Raw genomic sequence first — 14,955 nt, 5'->3', positions numbered from 1 at the left:
GTCCTAGTACTATTCTTTTTCAAGTAAGCATAACTAAAGAGTTCTAATGGGATCCAGTCATTACTGCCAATATTATCGTACCTCTCAATGTACGCGCATATAATTGTCATAAGGATGAGGCCCAACATCTGAGTAATTCAATTTGTGAGGCCTTGCGGGGCATATGGAGGCCTGTGGATGATCTGGCTATGGAACCTCACTTTGGGGTATCCTTCTTGCATAGAATGGTATTTAAAGACCAATGGTACACATGACAAAACAAAAAAAAAGTGGTACAACAAAATTTCATAAGAGGTCATTCATCCTAGTATTACACTCACTCAAGCACGCTTAATTATAGAGTTCTAATGGGATCTGGGATATTACTGCTGGGATTATCGCACCTGCCAATATATGCATACACAATTGCCATAAGCATGTGGCCCATCATCGAATAATTCAATCTTCGAGGTCTTGCGAGGCCCATGGGAGCTTAGCGAGGATCTGGCTATGAAGTTCTGCTTTTGGGGATCCTCCTCACGAGAGTGGTGTCTAAAGATTGAGAGTATGCATCACCAAAAAAATGGTGCAACATGAGGACTTCCTAGAAGATCATCCATCCAAGTAATACTCTCGACCAAGCCTGCTTAACTGCAGAGTTCTTATATGATCTAGTGCATTACTGCTAGTATTATCGAACCTGCCAATCCATGTGCACACAATTGTTATAAGCATGCGATCCGACATCAAGTAATTCAATCAGCAAGGCATTGTGGCCCCCAGAGAGCCTGGTGAGGATCTGGCCATGGAACCCCGATTTTCGATATCCTCCTCTTCGGAGGGGTGTTTAAAGACTAAGATTGTTCATGACCAAAAAGAAAAACAGGTGCAACACAAGGATTTTATATGAGGTCACCCATTCAAGTACTACTCTCATCCAAACACGCTTAATTATGGAATTTTTTTTTTAACAAACAAGGTCAATACAATAAATTGATTTAATTGCGGGGTTTTGATGACATCTAATGCATTAGTGTTGGTAAGATCACGCATACCAATTTACACTACAAGAAAAATACCCATTCAGCCACACTTTTTTTAAGCTACATTTGAAAAGCGTAGCCTATTCATAGAATAGGCTACGCTTTTCTCCGTGTTGCCTTTTTATAAGAGAAAAGGATACACAAATGTGGCATCATTTAAAAAGCGTAGCCTTAGGTATTATAGAAATCACTTATAAAGCGTAGCCTTATGTTGATATCTATAAATACAATTTTCATACCAAAGGAAACACTTTTAAAGAGTAGCATATTTGTTAAGTTTTGGATACGCTTTAAAAGCGCTGCCTAATGTAAAAATGCCAAATACACATGTACAGGACACTTAGTGAATTTTTTTTGTTTCTTTTTATTTCTTCTCATCATCGAAGCCCTGCACTCTATCTTCGTCATTCCTTCCTTCCTACCAGAGCACCAAATAACAAAACCCTAGCCGCTTCTTCAATCTCCCCGTCATTGTGCCCTCCTTCATCGTGCGCCACTGTCACCGTCTCACTCGTCTGCTCATCGTTCTTAGTCGTGCTCTGCCGCCGTTCATCCATCTCGCAGCTCTTCCTTGTAAGGTTGTGAAAACCCTAGCCTCCACCGCGCCGCCATAAATCTCACCGTCGCCGCTCGTCGCGCTCAAGATCGCCACTAGGTTCATCGTTCTCGAGGTCCCTCGATCCCTCGTTCGCCAATGTTTTCTTTCCAGTCCCGTTTCGCAGTTCTTCGCCGTCGTCCTTTGTAGTGTTTGTCGCCAGCTCGCCGTCTTCGAAGGTCCATGCTCTGTTCGTGGCTCACTGTAATAGTGTAATGACATTGTTCGGTTTTTTGCTCTGTTCCTAAGGGTTATTGATCTTTGAATTATTCTTGAATGTTTTATGTTTTCAATTTTTCATTCATTGATTAATTGATTGTTGATTAGCTCTTACTGCTGTTTGTGATTATTAATTGTAAATATGCTGCTGTGCTGCTGTTCTTTGTGCTTTTGTGACTTAATTGTGATTATATTGTGCTGTTTGTGATTATTTCATCCTATATTATTGTTAGTTAACTGGTTTTAATTTTGTTCCTGGGGTTTGAGTTTCTTCTCCAAACTCCCCGGTTGCCTTTGCTCCCTCTGTCTTGGTCCAGAGATTCCGTCTCCACAGGTCGTTTTATTACTATTTTATTTTAATTAACGAGATTGAAGTGGATGTACTATAATTGCTTGAGGTGTGTGATATATTTGATTAATGTGAATGAAGAACACTAGGTTGAGTTGAATTGAATTGAATCATGGATAAGAGCATGTTAACTGGTTTGGAATCACTTCCAGAAGTTGATCAGCAAAGAATGGTGTCCATGATGTAACAGGTTCAAATTTATGATAGGTACTTCCTCTTCACTCTATCTGTTAACTAATTCCATGTGTTTTAATTTGATTTGTGTGTAAATTAATTTAATTTGTTTTGGATTATGATTGGATGAGAAGCTAAAGGATGGTGCATGGTCTTATGTAGAGCTTGCTAGAGAGTGAGTGATATGAGGACATATGTTTTAATAGTTTCAATTATTCAATGGTCTTATATCTATACATATATTTTCTTGCCTTTTAATAGTAATACATAAAAAAATTAAACTAAAAAGTAATAAAAAGTAATAAGTGTATGCTTTTTTAATAGTTTGGCATACAAATGCACTTAATTCTCTTCTGTTTTATAACTAGTAATTAAATATGTCATATAAGAAACTGAGTTAAGTGTATTTAGAATATTATTTGTGCACTTCTTTAGCTGTACATCCGTTCCAAATATGGATGCCAGTAGTTCTATCATTCTCAATTCTTCTTGGCAAATTTTGTGCACATAGATATCCAAATCAGTTAGATATATCTATGTTAATGAGTTACAAAATATAAATCTGATTAACTTGTTTCTAAATTATTGTTAACAAGTATAGACTTTTCTGACCTGTCCTTCTCTTGTGGTTTTTCTGCTGATATATAATTCAGATTCAGATTTTATCTCAGTTGAAGTAAGTAACCAAACAAGAAATTAGTCTTATTAGCCTTATTCTATTTAGTTGCAGGTAGTTCCTTCATTCTTGTTAATGCTTTGTTTTCCCCTTTCTGCAATCAAGAAGTGCTCTCATTAAGCGATTCCTGTGTAGGTTCGGATATATATTAGGAGACTCTTGCCAAGGCACTTGCAAAGCATTTTGGTGCAAGGCTACTAATTGTGGATTCCCTTTCACTACCTGGTGTACGTTTTCTCAGATATTCTTTTGCTACTTCTTATTATCTGTTTGTATTGTTGAGATGATTTCTTCCTAAATCGCTGTTAATATAAACAGAATAATAATAATTTTTGTTATGTGATTGATATTTCAGGGAACTCCATCAAAGGAAGTTGATTCTGCTAAAGAAAGTTCAAAGCCTGAACGACCATCTGTGTTGGCCAAGAGAAGTACACATGCTGCTTCTTTAAAACATAGTAAACCAGCTTCTAGTGTTGATGCTGAAATTGTGGGTGGATCCACAATAAGTTCTCAGGCTATGCTGAAGCAGGAGGTTTCTACTGCTTCATCAAAAGGCACTACTATTAAAACAGGTGTGCTGTTTTGTTGTTAAAAATTGAGCAACTATCTCCAAATTTACTTCCTATTGTACATATTGCATAGCACCTAAAGGTTAACATGAGGCTTAAATAATTTGCAGGTGATCGAGTAAAATTTGTTGGTAACTTCCCTTCTGCTGTCTCATCAATACAAAATCATCCTTCAAGGTACTTTGTCTGATGGAAGAATTATTCTGAATACAATTCAGTCAATCTGCATTTGATCTGAACTTGTGGAGAAGAGAGATCTTTTTTATCCTTTTTGTTGAGGAGGCTATAACCATTGAAAATCATTCAAAAGAAGATTAAAGGAAGAATATTGAATTTCTGATTGACAGCAATTTGTTTTGAGTGGCATGAGTGTACTTTTCTCTTTTGTGAATATTATTGCTTATGAATTTGAAATCACTTTGAAGTGGTATCTTTCAGTTCAGTTGCAGCTTTGATATATATGCAGACTTTTATTGTGATCTTTGTGAATATTCCTACCTGCTGATATATATGCAGACTTTTATTCTGTTTCTTCTGAACTTCCAGCTTTGGTTAATAAGGCTAATTTCTTGTTATTAACTTATATTTTTCTGGGCTTGATCAGAACTATACCTTTAGTTTATGGCTTGTTCATTATTTCAGATACGGCACTTATTTAATTGATCTGCATTGATTTATTTAATTGCTTTATAGAGATAACCAATGTGCATTGACACTTTTGCTTTAGTTTTTCTACCTTATTCCTAATTTTTCTATATGCATATCTTCCCACCAGACTTCAATTGATGCTGCAAACTATGACAGGGTGATGTTACTGGGTGGAAGAGCGCCAGAGTATCTTGCTCATGATCCTCTTGTGGCACTGGTGATCAAGCTTTTCAGTTCTGGAAAAGCACTTACTTCCATTTGCCTCAGACAGTTGATTCTGGCGGCTGCAGGTGTAGCTAAAGATCACAAGTTTACCGCTTTTCCTCCTGTTAAACCAGCACCGGTTGCCTCTGGTGCTTATTGGGTTGAACCAGACACTAGCAACAGTGGTGGATGGTAATCTCATTACTGCCGCCACTTATGAAGGGCACTCTGAATTTATTCAGCACTTTGTAAAGGCACTAGCAGGCAACATAAGTGGCTCCAACAAAAAAATCCTCTTTCTTTGTGGGGTATGTTCAAATGATTTTCAGGCACATACAACTGATAGGAACTTAGTACTCAGGGCACTAAAGTCTTTGTTTATTCTCTTTTCTTTTATTTATTTTAATTTTAGACTTAATTTGTAATCCTCTTTATATTCATTGATACATGGAAATTAGTAGTTTAGACTTTAGACATGTTTCATTTTTTTCTCTATTGTTGAATGATTGTTCAATTGGATAGTTGGATCCATTGTTTTATGTACTAATATACTATATCATTATAATGCTTGTGAATCTTTAGAATGTATTTACTATGCTTTGCTAGAATATTTTTTAATTTAGTATAATTGTGTATTTATTTTTATTTTTATTTTATAAGATTTAACTCATTTAATTAAAAATACAGAATTATATATGTAATCATATTATTAAATATTATATTGTACAAAATTATTAGAATATTATATATATATATATAGAAAATAAAAAAAACAATGAGGGATCTAAGGCTACACTTATAAAAAGTAGCCATGGTATACAATGTGGCTACGCTTTATAGGTGATGCAGTAGTGTTGAAAAGCGTAGCCTATTCTGGCAAAAATGAAAGCTGAAAAGCGTAGCCTTTGGTCTTGGACAACATCACTTAAAAAGCGTACCCTATTCCCAAACGCCAAAAGCGTAGCCCTTGGTGCAGAAAAGCGTAGCCTTTGAGAATAGGCAACGGCCGAATAGGAATCACCATAAAAAGCGTAGCCGTAGCCCAGAAAGCGTAGCCGTAGTCTAAGGCATCATTTTTTTTTTACTTTTGGCTACACTTTTTAAGTGTACCTGAATGGGTGTTTTTCTTGTAGTGTTACATACATACAATTGTCATATGCATGCGGCTTGATATCGAGTGATTCGTTCTGCGAGGCCTATTCGTTCTGCGAGGCCTTGCGGGGTCCATGGGAGCCTGATGAGGATCTGGCCTGAAGTTCCCTTTTTAGGTATCCTTCTCACAGGAGTGGTGTTTGAAGACAAGAGTGCACATGACCAAAAAAAATATGTGTGATATAAATTAATAACTGTTTGAAGGAACAAATTTTAGCACTAACGGAAGAATTATTATCAAGGAATACATGGACACCAAAAAAAAACAAAAAATATAGAAGCAGAAATGGTACCACGAAGGGCAGGGATTGGTGAAGAGGACGACAACACCACATAACTCAGAGAAGAAGACGGTGTGTCAGTCACAAACAAATGAAGGCGACAATGCTGGAGGAGAAGGAAGATCAAAGACATGAGACTTGATGGTTGTAGAACTCACGAGACGAGATGACAATAGAGCTTAAGGCACAGTAAATCACAGACGGCGGAGCTTGAGGTGCAGTGAAATGCAGACAACAAAACTCCAAGCGCAGAAAATCACAGACAGCAGAGTAAGAGCTTGAGGTACTGTGAATGGTGGACATTGTGTTAGACTTGAGTGTGTGAGAGAAGAGAAAAGTGATGAGTGATGGTTGATGTAAATAGAGAATGGAGGCACTATAAATAATGAATGGTGAATGAGAGAGTGATTTAGGATTTGTGGAGTGTGACTGCTGTAATGCTGTGTATAGTGACAGGGATTAGAGGTAGGAGTAGTAAGTTAAGTGGAGATTGGGGTTGTGGTATTGGTCGTGGAAGTGGAGGTGGGGGTGACAAAGGAGGTGGACTTAGATATAGGTATAGTGTTGAAGGGGTGGAAAAAATGATGATGGATAATAGCGATAAGAGAATGAGGGGATAAATAAGTAATTTCATAGAAGGTAAGAATAAATTAGTACTTTTATAAAAAAAAATTAACAATGACTAGATAAATTAACTATATAAATTTTTAGGTCATTTTATTAAACAAAAAATATTTTTTAAGAGTTATTTTGTTATTATCATGTTTTGAGTATCGTTTTGTCAAAATCAAAATCTTTGAAGTGCCACAATAACTATTTACTCAGAAATTATTATTTTCGGGGTGCGAGAATAATGGAAGCAAAGGAGAGAGTGAACAATGAGAAAATTATTTTGGATTAAAGGTGAGAAAATAAATTTACATAATTATAGAAACTAAATATTTATAATTGACAATTGGCTAATTAATTGCCTTTTCATTGGCATAATGGCTCAACCCGTATATTATTATAGAGTGATGCTACACATTTAATTATTTTTGGCAACTAAGTCCAACCAAATTGGTTCAAGTCCAATAAAAACGAATTTTAGCGCATATGAACATGCTACCTTGCATATGAACATGTTACATTTTCATATCCTGTGCTTCTTTTTATTTTTCTTTGTGCTCTTCTTCTTTTCGTTCTTTTTCTTCTTCTTCTTCACATATTTGTTTGTCATCATAGTTCTTTTATTATTTATTGCTGTATTTTTTCTTTTTTTTTTCCCTCTTTTTAGTGATTTTTGTGCATTATATATGTCTTCTTTTTTTTGTTTGATTTTTTCTTCTCTTTTTCTTATTTTTATTCTTGTTACTAGGAAAAAACAAAAAAATTATGAGAAGTTGAAATTAAAAAAAAAAAGAAAATAATGATAATAACAAAGAAGAAAAAAGGGAGGATGAGTTTTGAGTGATGCAAAATTTATCAGAAAATAATACAGAAATTTTTATAACGTGACATAGAAATTTTTTGAATTACACTTATTTGATTGAATTCTTACCATAAATAAAAATAGCACCGAAATTTCATAATTTTAACATCGAAATTTTGTTTAAAAACACATAAATCTCTTCGTTATTGCGGTATTTTTTTTGCTTCTTATTCTTCTTTTTTTCTTTTTTTTTTCTTGTGCTCTTATATCTTCTTTTAGGAATATTATTTCTCATATTAGACTTGAATAAACATGTACTGCAATCTTATTTAGTTAAATGAATGTAGATTTACTCTTATTGGATTGAATTCTTACAGGAAACAAAAATAACACTGAAATGTGTTTAAAGTTTCGATGTCAAAACTAAGATATCTATATGTTATTGTTAAAAAATTTTAGTGTTATTTTTTTAATAAATTTTACATAATTTAAAATTCTTCTTCTTTCTCTTCTTCATCTTTTCTTTTTTTTTTTATCTTTTTTTTTTAATTTTAATTTTTCATAATTTTTTTTGTTTCACTTTCTAACAATAACGATAATGAAAAGGAAGAAAGTAAAGAAATTCAAATGAAAAGAAAAGAAAAAGAAGAGGAGGAGGAAGAAGCGGCAACACCGACGGTGATGACAACCACGATCGCAAAAGAAAACGACAAGAAAAATTACTTGATTTGACTTGCATAAATCCCTTGGTTGTGGATCATTTTTCATTATTATAAGCTTTTACATTTATTTTTCTAAAGGTAAGTGAATTGTGAAACACAATAATACTATATATTATCGCATTTATTTGTAAACAGAGACATACACACACTATTAATACTATGGGTTCTATAACTTCCTGAGCTTACTCCGGATTCGAACCTTTGTGCAACTCTCTGAGGCAGTTGATAATGCCACTGGACCCAGCCTCGGCTGCCTGTATTGTTCTCTGTCACTAACAACCTTTGTGTGTTTTGTATGGGTCACCAACAACCTTTTGAATCCCCTACTCTCCATTATTCTGCAGGTTTGGGACTTCAGATTTCTGATTAAAGTGAGATCTGAGGCCAATCCAGCACTGGTAATAATCATGATCCAAGAATGGTGATTGTAGAGCCCATGGAGTGATGCGGGGTATCAAACACGATTCAAACATAAAAGCCATTGTTTCTGTGATCTTTGAAGGTCCTACATTATTCCCACGTGCAATCGTAGCCTGTAAGTGCACCAATACATGTTATTATTATTCATTTCTCTTTTGGTTGTTATCATAGGTATCAAAGGTCATTGACCTAGACGTGATACTAGTTCATGATAATTAATAAATATATGAAAATATAAAATATTAAAATGTAAATAATATCATTAGATGCCAAAAATAATTAGCAATTAACAGATTATGATGTTCAAAACTGAATGATAAGGGTTTGGTTGAATGTCAAAGAGGTGAGATAAAAGCAAAAAACAGATACGAAGTTCTTTCTAAGAAGAAAGAAAAAATTAACATGGCCCGGAAGAGTCACACCAGATTGGGCGACTTGAGTTTTGCACTTGAACTGGGTTTCATAACAACTAGATTTAGATTCGCAAAATGTATGAAAAACTACTATAAATTTTTGGTAAAAATTTTTTAGATAATTAAAATGATAATAGAGGAATTTTGAGTTTTATAATCAGGTTATAAAACAATATATATATATATAGTTCTTAAAAAACAAATGTAATAAAATTTATAGTATATTACACTGATAATAATATAATAAAAACTAATTCGATCAATCTATATATATATATATATATATATATATATATATATTGAAGTATTTGCTTAAGTAGTATTTTTAACTCTTAAAATAAAGAATTATATCATAGTAAATTCTGTAGTATAATAAAATCTAGTTCTACCAATCTATAATGTTTGTTTATATATATATATATATATATATTAAAGTATTTGTTTAAGTATAATTTTTTATAAAATATAAAAAAAAGGCAATTATTTTTCTATTTGGTTTTGATAAATCTAAGTATTTTTGCAACAATTCCTCTTAACATCATTGAATACCAATTAACTTCAAAATTTATGATTTTATCTTAAAAATTCAAAAATTTATATGAAAATATAATATATAGATGATTTGATCTATAATGCAAGATATATAAGAATAGAGTAATATTTTAATAAATAGAATTATTTAATGACAACTAAATAATAAAAAAATAAATTTAAAATTTGGCAAAAGAGTTTATGTGGCAATAATAGAATAAGTAAAAGAGATGTCATTCTCTAATTGCAAGAAAATATAGGTATCAGCCAATGAATAATAGCTCAAATGGCATAATCTCCCCATACTCATCTAAGAGGTTGCGGGTTCGAGTCTTCATATATTTGGTAAAAGAAAATATAGGTATTAACTTTTATGTAGATAAGATAGATAGATAAGATAGATAGAAGGATAGATGGTTGGCATACTTATGCTACTCGATCTTATACCTTGTTAAAAGATTCAATACTCAAAATAAATCAATAAATAAATAAATATCAGGACAATGTATAATAAGTACAGCTAGTATCTTGGTACAAGAAAACGACATATATATACCTCATACGACTTCGTATCAGGACCATGCGGAGTCATGCAATTATGAAGACTTGCACCGCCTGGAAGAAATCCATCGACCTTAGCCTTAAAAAACAAATTCGTATAATGTATTAGTCACAGACAAAGACAAAATTTTGCCTCATGATCACCAGATGTAAAGCCCGGTGATTCAGAATGCTGGGAAAAAAAAAATAAAAAATAAAACAGATTTTTTAATATTCTAATAATTTAAAAAAAATACAGAAATGTATGAAAATAGATTATTTTAGACTAAACACTTAACTCTTGTCTTTTTTTAGGGAAAATTCAATCCCTAACCAAAATAAATTAACGTGCAGTTCTAAATACTAAAAAAGATGAAACATATTAGTCCTTTTGGTATCCCAGCCTATGGAGTATCGATTAATGCTTCTCCCATTTTCTGTGGTTGGGGACTGACCATTTACTCTTCTTTAAAAGTGGTAGTTTCTATGATATCAACCGATGGCTCTCTAAAGTTAAATTAGATCTTAATTTACCTCATAGCCACCATAAACGAGGCCCATAAATTCACTCATGCAATTGCGATGATAGTATGGAGGACGGAAGGTGTGCTCAGCAACCAGCCATCTTGGTGGGAAAATTACAAAATCAAGCAATGCCACCCCAGGTTTATCCGATGGTGCCGTCAGTACTGCATATACAACACAATTGTCACAACAAAGAAAAAAGAAAGAAAAGGAGGGGGGAGGAGCCGGCAGAAGAAAAAGAGACAAGTGGTTTAAGGGAAAGTCTAAAACTTGGGGAAAAAAATAGTAAAGAGATTGTACCAGTGTTTATTGAGGGATCACTATGATCGAATAGAACAGTATTGTAAGGGCAGAATTTGTTTAGATCATACTACAAAGCAAAAACAAGATTTCCCAAATTATTATTACCCATAAAAAATTGGAAATAACATGTTGAAGATTGAAATGATAACATTCTCTTGAAACAATGTTGCTACAAGAGCAACCCACCTTATATGGAACATAATTACCATGCCAAGCAACAACATTGAAGGGAGAGAAATCCTGGACTGCAACAAATAGTTCACCACCAAACTTCTGCACTATAGTGTACCCAGGATTGAATTTATCTTCATACCATGCTGTAGGAACAAGGAAATCCCTTGGAGATGCAAGACCATTAGCACCTAAAAAAAACAAAAACAGCAGATCAATTTTTAATTTTGTGTATTATGAATTTGTAAGCAATTGATATGTTAACTTAAATTTCTTAATGGCACAATAGATGATTTTACCTATTGGTCCCAGATCCGGAAGTCGAAAATGAGTACCGAAAATTTCACCTACATAGCCACGGGATGGGCCATCGGGCAGATTCACAGTGAAACGAAAGCCTTGAGGTAATATAGCAATTTCACCGGGCGAAACTTTTAATCTTCCGCACTCAGTAGTGATCACGAGGCCTACAAAACCAGCCAAAGGTCATTAGAAACATATACTACAAAAGAAGTGACATTAATAAAGGACTATTTAAAGAATACTCTAGCTGTCATGGAACCTGTATTATTTAGCCAAGACTCCAAATAAGATATTGATGAATTCAGGAATATGGTGACACTGAGAACTTTGGTTCCTTCTAATAATAAGATTCTACATAAAGTATCATAAAGAAAATATAGACGAAATAATTCAGGAATAATATACATTGTAAAGAACCATAAAGATGATATTTGCACCATCCCTTTAAAGAGCAGTACTTTTCATCCAAATTTACTCTTGAATTAGATATTTTCTTTTATAGATTCAAATTGCAGAGCCGCACAACCAGGACACTACTACTGCAACTACAGCAGCCCCCAATTATGGAATGATACCGATTCATGTAATTTGACCAAAACAAAACTGCATCAGGATTGCAACAGGCCACATTAGCCACAATAGAATCAAATTCATGTTGGAAATAAAGAAAAATATTCATACTGCCATGGCCAGAATGCCCAGAATCATAGTAACGAAATCTAAATAATTTAAACCTAGCAGTCAAGTATGAAGACTTAAAAGAGTACAGAGAACAATGTTTCTTCTGTTGTATGAAAGGGAAAGATCAATCCTAGGTTTCTAAAGCACTGATCAACTAGGAAATCGTATGGCCCTAAAAGCATGATAATGAAAGCACATCATCACAACAGAAGTAGCTGAAAACAAACTTCCATAGCTAAAACAACCAAGATGTGTATAATTGTCACTTACTTCCTTGTTGGGGAACAATTAAGAAGTCTCCATCAGCATTGCAAAAGGCACATTTGTCCATGGATTTGTTAGCAGTGTACCTGTAAATGAGATATATATTGCACTCAACATAATTAGTGTGAATAATACCTTCAAAATTTGAATAATTCACAAATATGACAACTTGCACCAATATCTACTATATCAAACATTATTCATGTTTTGCATAGGCTACAATAAAATTACATAAGTGGAGAAAAATTGCAGGATAATTGTTCAGGGCAACAATCCATGGCAGCATAACTAACGACAAAGGAAAAATAGCACATTACTTAAGAACTCATTTGGCTCAATACATAAACTGAACATAGAACCAGTTTCTTGACTACTCTTCAGTCATTCTTACCAAAACAGAATTTCATATACCAATTCAATGAATACAACAAAGTTGAAAGAGTTTATGAACAGAGAAAGTACACTAACTATTCAACTAAAGCAGTAACTGATTATGTTAACAAGAAATAACTAAATGATTTTGTTTACTCGTTCCACTAACATTTAATGAAACAAGTATAAATGTGGACCCTCTAAACATGTTATCTGGTTCTGACAGTAGCTCCACATTCAGAAAACTAAATGAAAGGCAGAGAAAATTAACATAAGGGTATTGACATTTGAGTTTCGGCATACACACTATCCACTTATCACATCAATCAATTTTGTTTTAGAGTAAACCACTAATCTGGGTCTCCAAAGATTTTGTTTCCGACAAAATGAAACAAAGAAAGAAAAAACACCGCCGAATAGCATTAAGATATCAATTTGATACATTACATATGAATAGCATATCCATGGCGCATGAAGGAGCTGCCGGAACCACAAACAGTGAACAAACCATCAATGAAATCGGTGGGCGAATCAGGAATTTCCACAGGCTTCCATCGAAGTTGAGTTGGGTTAGTAGTGCTGTTGGATTGGCTGAACTCGCTCAAAAGTCTCTCGTTAGAAGGAACACGAGCCTTGAACGGTTCGTGAGTCACCGAAGGCTTGATCCGATAAAACCAACTACATCAACCCAAAAATAAACAAACAAATTAAAACTGGGAAAAAAAGCAAAGAAAATCAACAAAACGGCTAAATGGGGAAGGAATTTGGATCTTCTAAATTTTAAATTTTTACTTTAGAACATAAAGCTTCATCTCTCACCCTTGAATAGTCTTTCTTTCGTATTTTTTTCTTGATCCCACTTATAAAATAAATTACGAGAGATCACACTTTTCATTAAAGTAAAATTCAAAAGTTAGAAGATCCAAATCCAAACAGAAGAGGCCTCGAATGTTCAATCTGATTTCTCAAATTTCAAGCATGAGTCAAATTAGTCTCCAACTTAATCTGAGGAAAAATTTGCAGTAGTGGACCTATGTTGATGTACCTTCGTTAATTTGAAGGACTACGGCTAAAAGTGGGACCAATTTGACTCATGCACAAAATTAATTTTGAAGACCAGTATGACAGTTTACTAGAAGAAGAAAAAAAGAAAAACGAAAAATAAAGAGAGGGGGGGGGGGTGTTTGAATTGAAGAAGATAATAAACTGAAAGATGTGAAGTGCGTATTAATTAATTAATGAACCTGAAGAGGTTGTGGCTGCGAGGGGTGGTGAAAGAGGTGCCGGAGATTTGCTCGGCGTAGAGACCATAGGGGCAGATAAGGGGGCTATTCTGGTCGGCCGGCAGAGCTCCGACGAGGGCCTCCGACGACAAGTGGTTGCCGAAGCCGGAGAGGTACTGGAAGTCGCCGCTGGCCTTGGATTCTTCCATGATTCACGGAAACTGATATACTTAATATGTATGTATACTTAAAAGCTTATAAGTAGAAATAGCCTATGGCAGTCACAGAGAAAAGGAAGGATATTCAAGTTATTAAGGATCATAGCAAGTGAGCCAAGATGTAAAATCTTCGTGATTACAAACAAGAACCGTAAAAGAAATAAGAGAGAAGCTAGTTTGGAACTTCGGTCACCTGGGTCCCTCATAGACAGAAGATAAAATGATCACGAAATTTGACAAGTCACATCCCATACTCATTAGAGATAATGATAACTATAAACTAACAAACGAAGAAAAGAGGTAAATACTAATTTTGATATTCTGATGTTGATATTTGATTTTTATTATTGGTAAAATAATTTTTAAAAGACTTTAAAAATTGATAAGCAGTATTTTTGAACTCGTCAAAGCACATTTTTTATAAAAAAAAATGTTGAAATGACCATCAAATTTTAATGATATGACATGTTTTTTTAATTAATTATTAAATTATTTTTTATAATTAATTAAATAATTATAAATTAAAATTTTTTTTAAATTTTTTATTTTAAAATATCTTTCATTAGGTCAACCTCTGTAAAAAAGTGTCTGTACTTTTCACAGTCACTCCTTACTCTTCTATTGTTGTTCTAGACATACCACCATCACCGATCTGAAAACCAAAACCACATCCTTCCCAATTTATGATTCTTGCAATGAATGTGTTTTTATTATACAATTTGATCAGCTAAACAATAAAACAAAAAAGTTCACAAAAGAGAATCAAAAACATCAATTGAAGAACAATAAAAAAATATGTTCAGCAGCAACTCCAAGAATACAAATTCTGTTTACAGCATTTTGCAACCCCATAAATAAAAAGGTTATGGAAGATGGAGTTCTAACCGAAAAAAAGTCGACGTATTGATTATGATATGAATGAGAACTAAAATGATGTTGATTAATTGAGAATGATAAAATATAATT

General features: G+C 33.7%; 2 protein-coding genes across 19 annotated transcripts; one reads left to right on the top strand and one right to left on the bottom strand.

Moving 5' to 3' along the window:
- Positions 1-1,327: 1,327 nt before the first annotated feature.
- LOC112737963 (protein DJ-1 homolog D) lies at positions 1,328-5,047 on the top strand. 18 transcript variants are annotated; one of them, XR_003169173.3, is made up of 7 exons: positions 1,346-2,170; positions 2,275-2,392; positions 3,013-3,089; positions 3,171-3,262; positions 3,391-3,610; positions 3,718-3,784; positions 4,383-5,047. XR_003169173.3 is itself a non-coding variant. In XM_072211586.1 (7 exons), exons 5-7 carry the CDS (start codon positions 3,556-3,558, stop codon positions 4,653-4,655), a joined length of 366 nt encoding a protein of 121 aa, XP_072067687.1. In that variant the 5' UTR covers positions 1,415-2,170; positions 2,275-2,392; positions 3,013-3,089; positions 3,171-3,262; positions 3,391-3,555; the 3' UTR covers positions 4,656-5,047. The 18 variants fall into 18 exon arrangements, 10 of the variants coding, with proteins under 10 accessions (XP_025643934.1, XP_072067689.1, XP_072067694.1 ...); XR_011869546.1 differs by having other exon boundaries at positions 1,374-1,796; positions 2,267-2,392; XR_003169172.3 differs by having other exon boundaries at positions 1,415-2,170; positions 2,267-2,392.
- A 2,983-nt stretch (positions 5,048-8,030) lies between these two features.
- On the bottom strand, positions 8,031-14,240 carry LOC112737962 (homogentisate 1,2-dioxygenase). The gene is made up of 9 exons (XM_025788147.3): positions 13,793-14,240; positions 12,996-13,226; positions 12,183-12,262; positions 11,228-11,395; positions 10,944-11,119; positions 10,755-10,824; positions 10,464-10,618; positions 9,946-10,029; positions 8,031-8,558 (listed from the first exon to the last, which is right to left on the bottom strand). The coding sequence occupies exons 1-9, from the start codon at positions 13,978-13,980 to the stop codon at positions 8,349-8,351; spliced, it is 1,362 nt and encodes a 453-aa protein (XP_025643932.1). The 5' UTR covers positions 13,981-14,240; the 3' UTR covers positions 8,031-8,348.
- Between the last annotated feature and the right edge of the window lie 715 nt (positions 14,241-14,955).

This window comes from Arachis hypogaea, chromosome 13 (assembly GCF_003086295.3).
Source record: "Arachis hypogaea cultivar Tifrunner chromosome 13, arahy.Tifrunner.gnm2.J5K5, whole genome shotgun sequence".
Taxonomy (NCBI): Eukaryota; Viridiplantae; Streptophyta; class Magnoliopsida; order Fabales; family Fabaceae; genus Arachis; species Arachis hypogaea.
This window is presented reverse-complemented; position numbering and strand designations above follow the sequence as displayed.

What these genes read in the sequence shown, in the direction of transcription:
- LOC112737963 (XM_025788149.3), top strand. Translation starts at nt 3,556, where the DNA reads ATGCTGAAGCAGGAGGTTTCTACTGCTTCATCAAAAGGCACTACTATT. An exon ending in AGGCACTACTATTAAAACAG is followed by an intron (nt 3,611 to 3,717) that starts GTGTGCTGTTTT and finishes AATAATTTGCAG; the next exon opens with GTGATCGAGTAAAATTTGTT. An exon ending in ATACAAAATCATCCTTCAAG is followed by an intron (nt 3,785 to 4,411) that starts GTACTTTGTCTG and finishes AAACTATGACAG; the next exon opens with GGTGATGTTACTGGGTGGAA.
- LOC112737962 (XM_025788147.3), bottom strand. Translation starts at nt 13,980, where the DNA reads ATGGAAGAATCCAAGGCCAGCGGCGACTTCCAGTACCTCTCCGGCTTC. An exon ending in TCGTTTATGGTGGCTATGAG is followed by an intron (nt 10,030 to 10,463) that starts GTAAATTAAGAT and finishes TTGTTTTTTAAG; the next exon opens with GCTAAGGTCGATGGATTTCT. An exon ending in CTGATACGAAGTCGTATGAG is followed by an intron (nt 8,559 to 9,945) that starts GTATATATATGT and finishes GTGCACTTACAG; the next exon opens with GCTACGATTGCACGTGGGAA.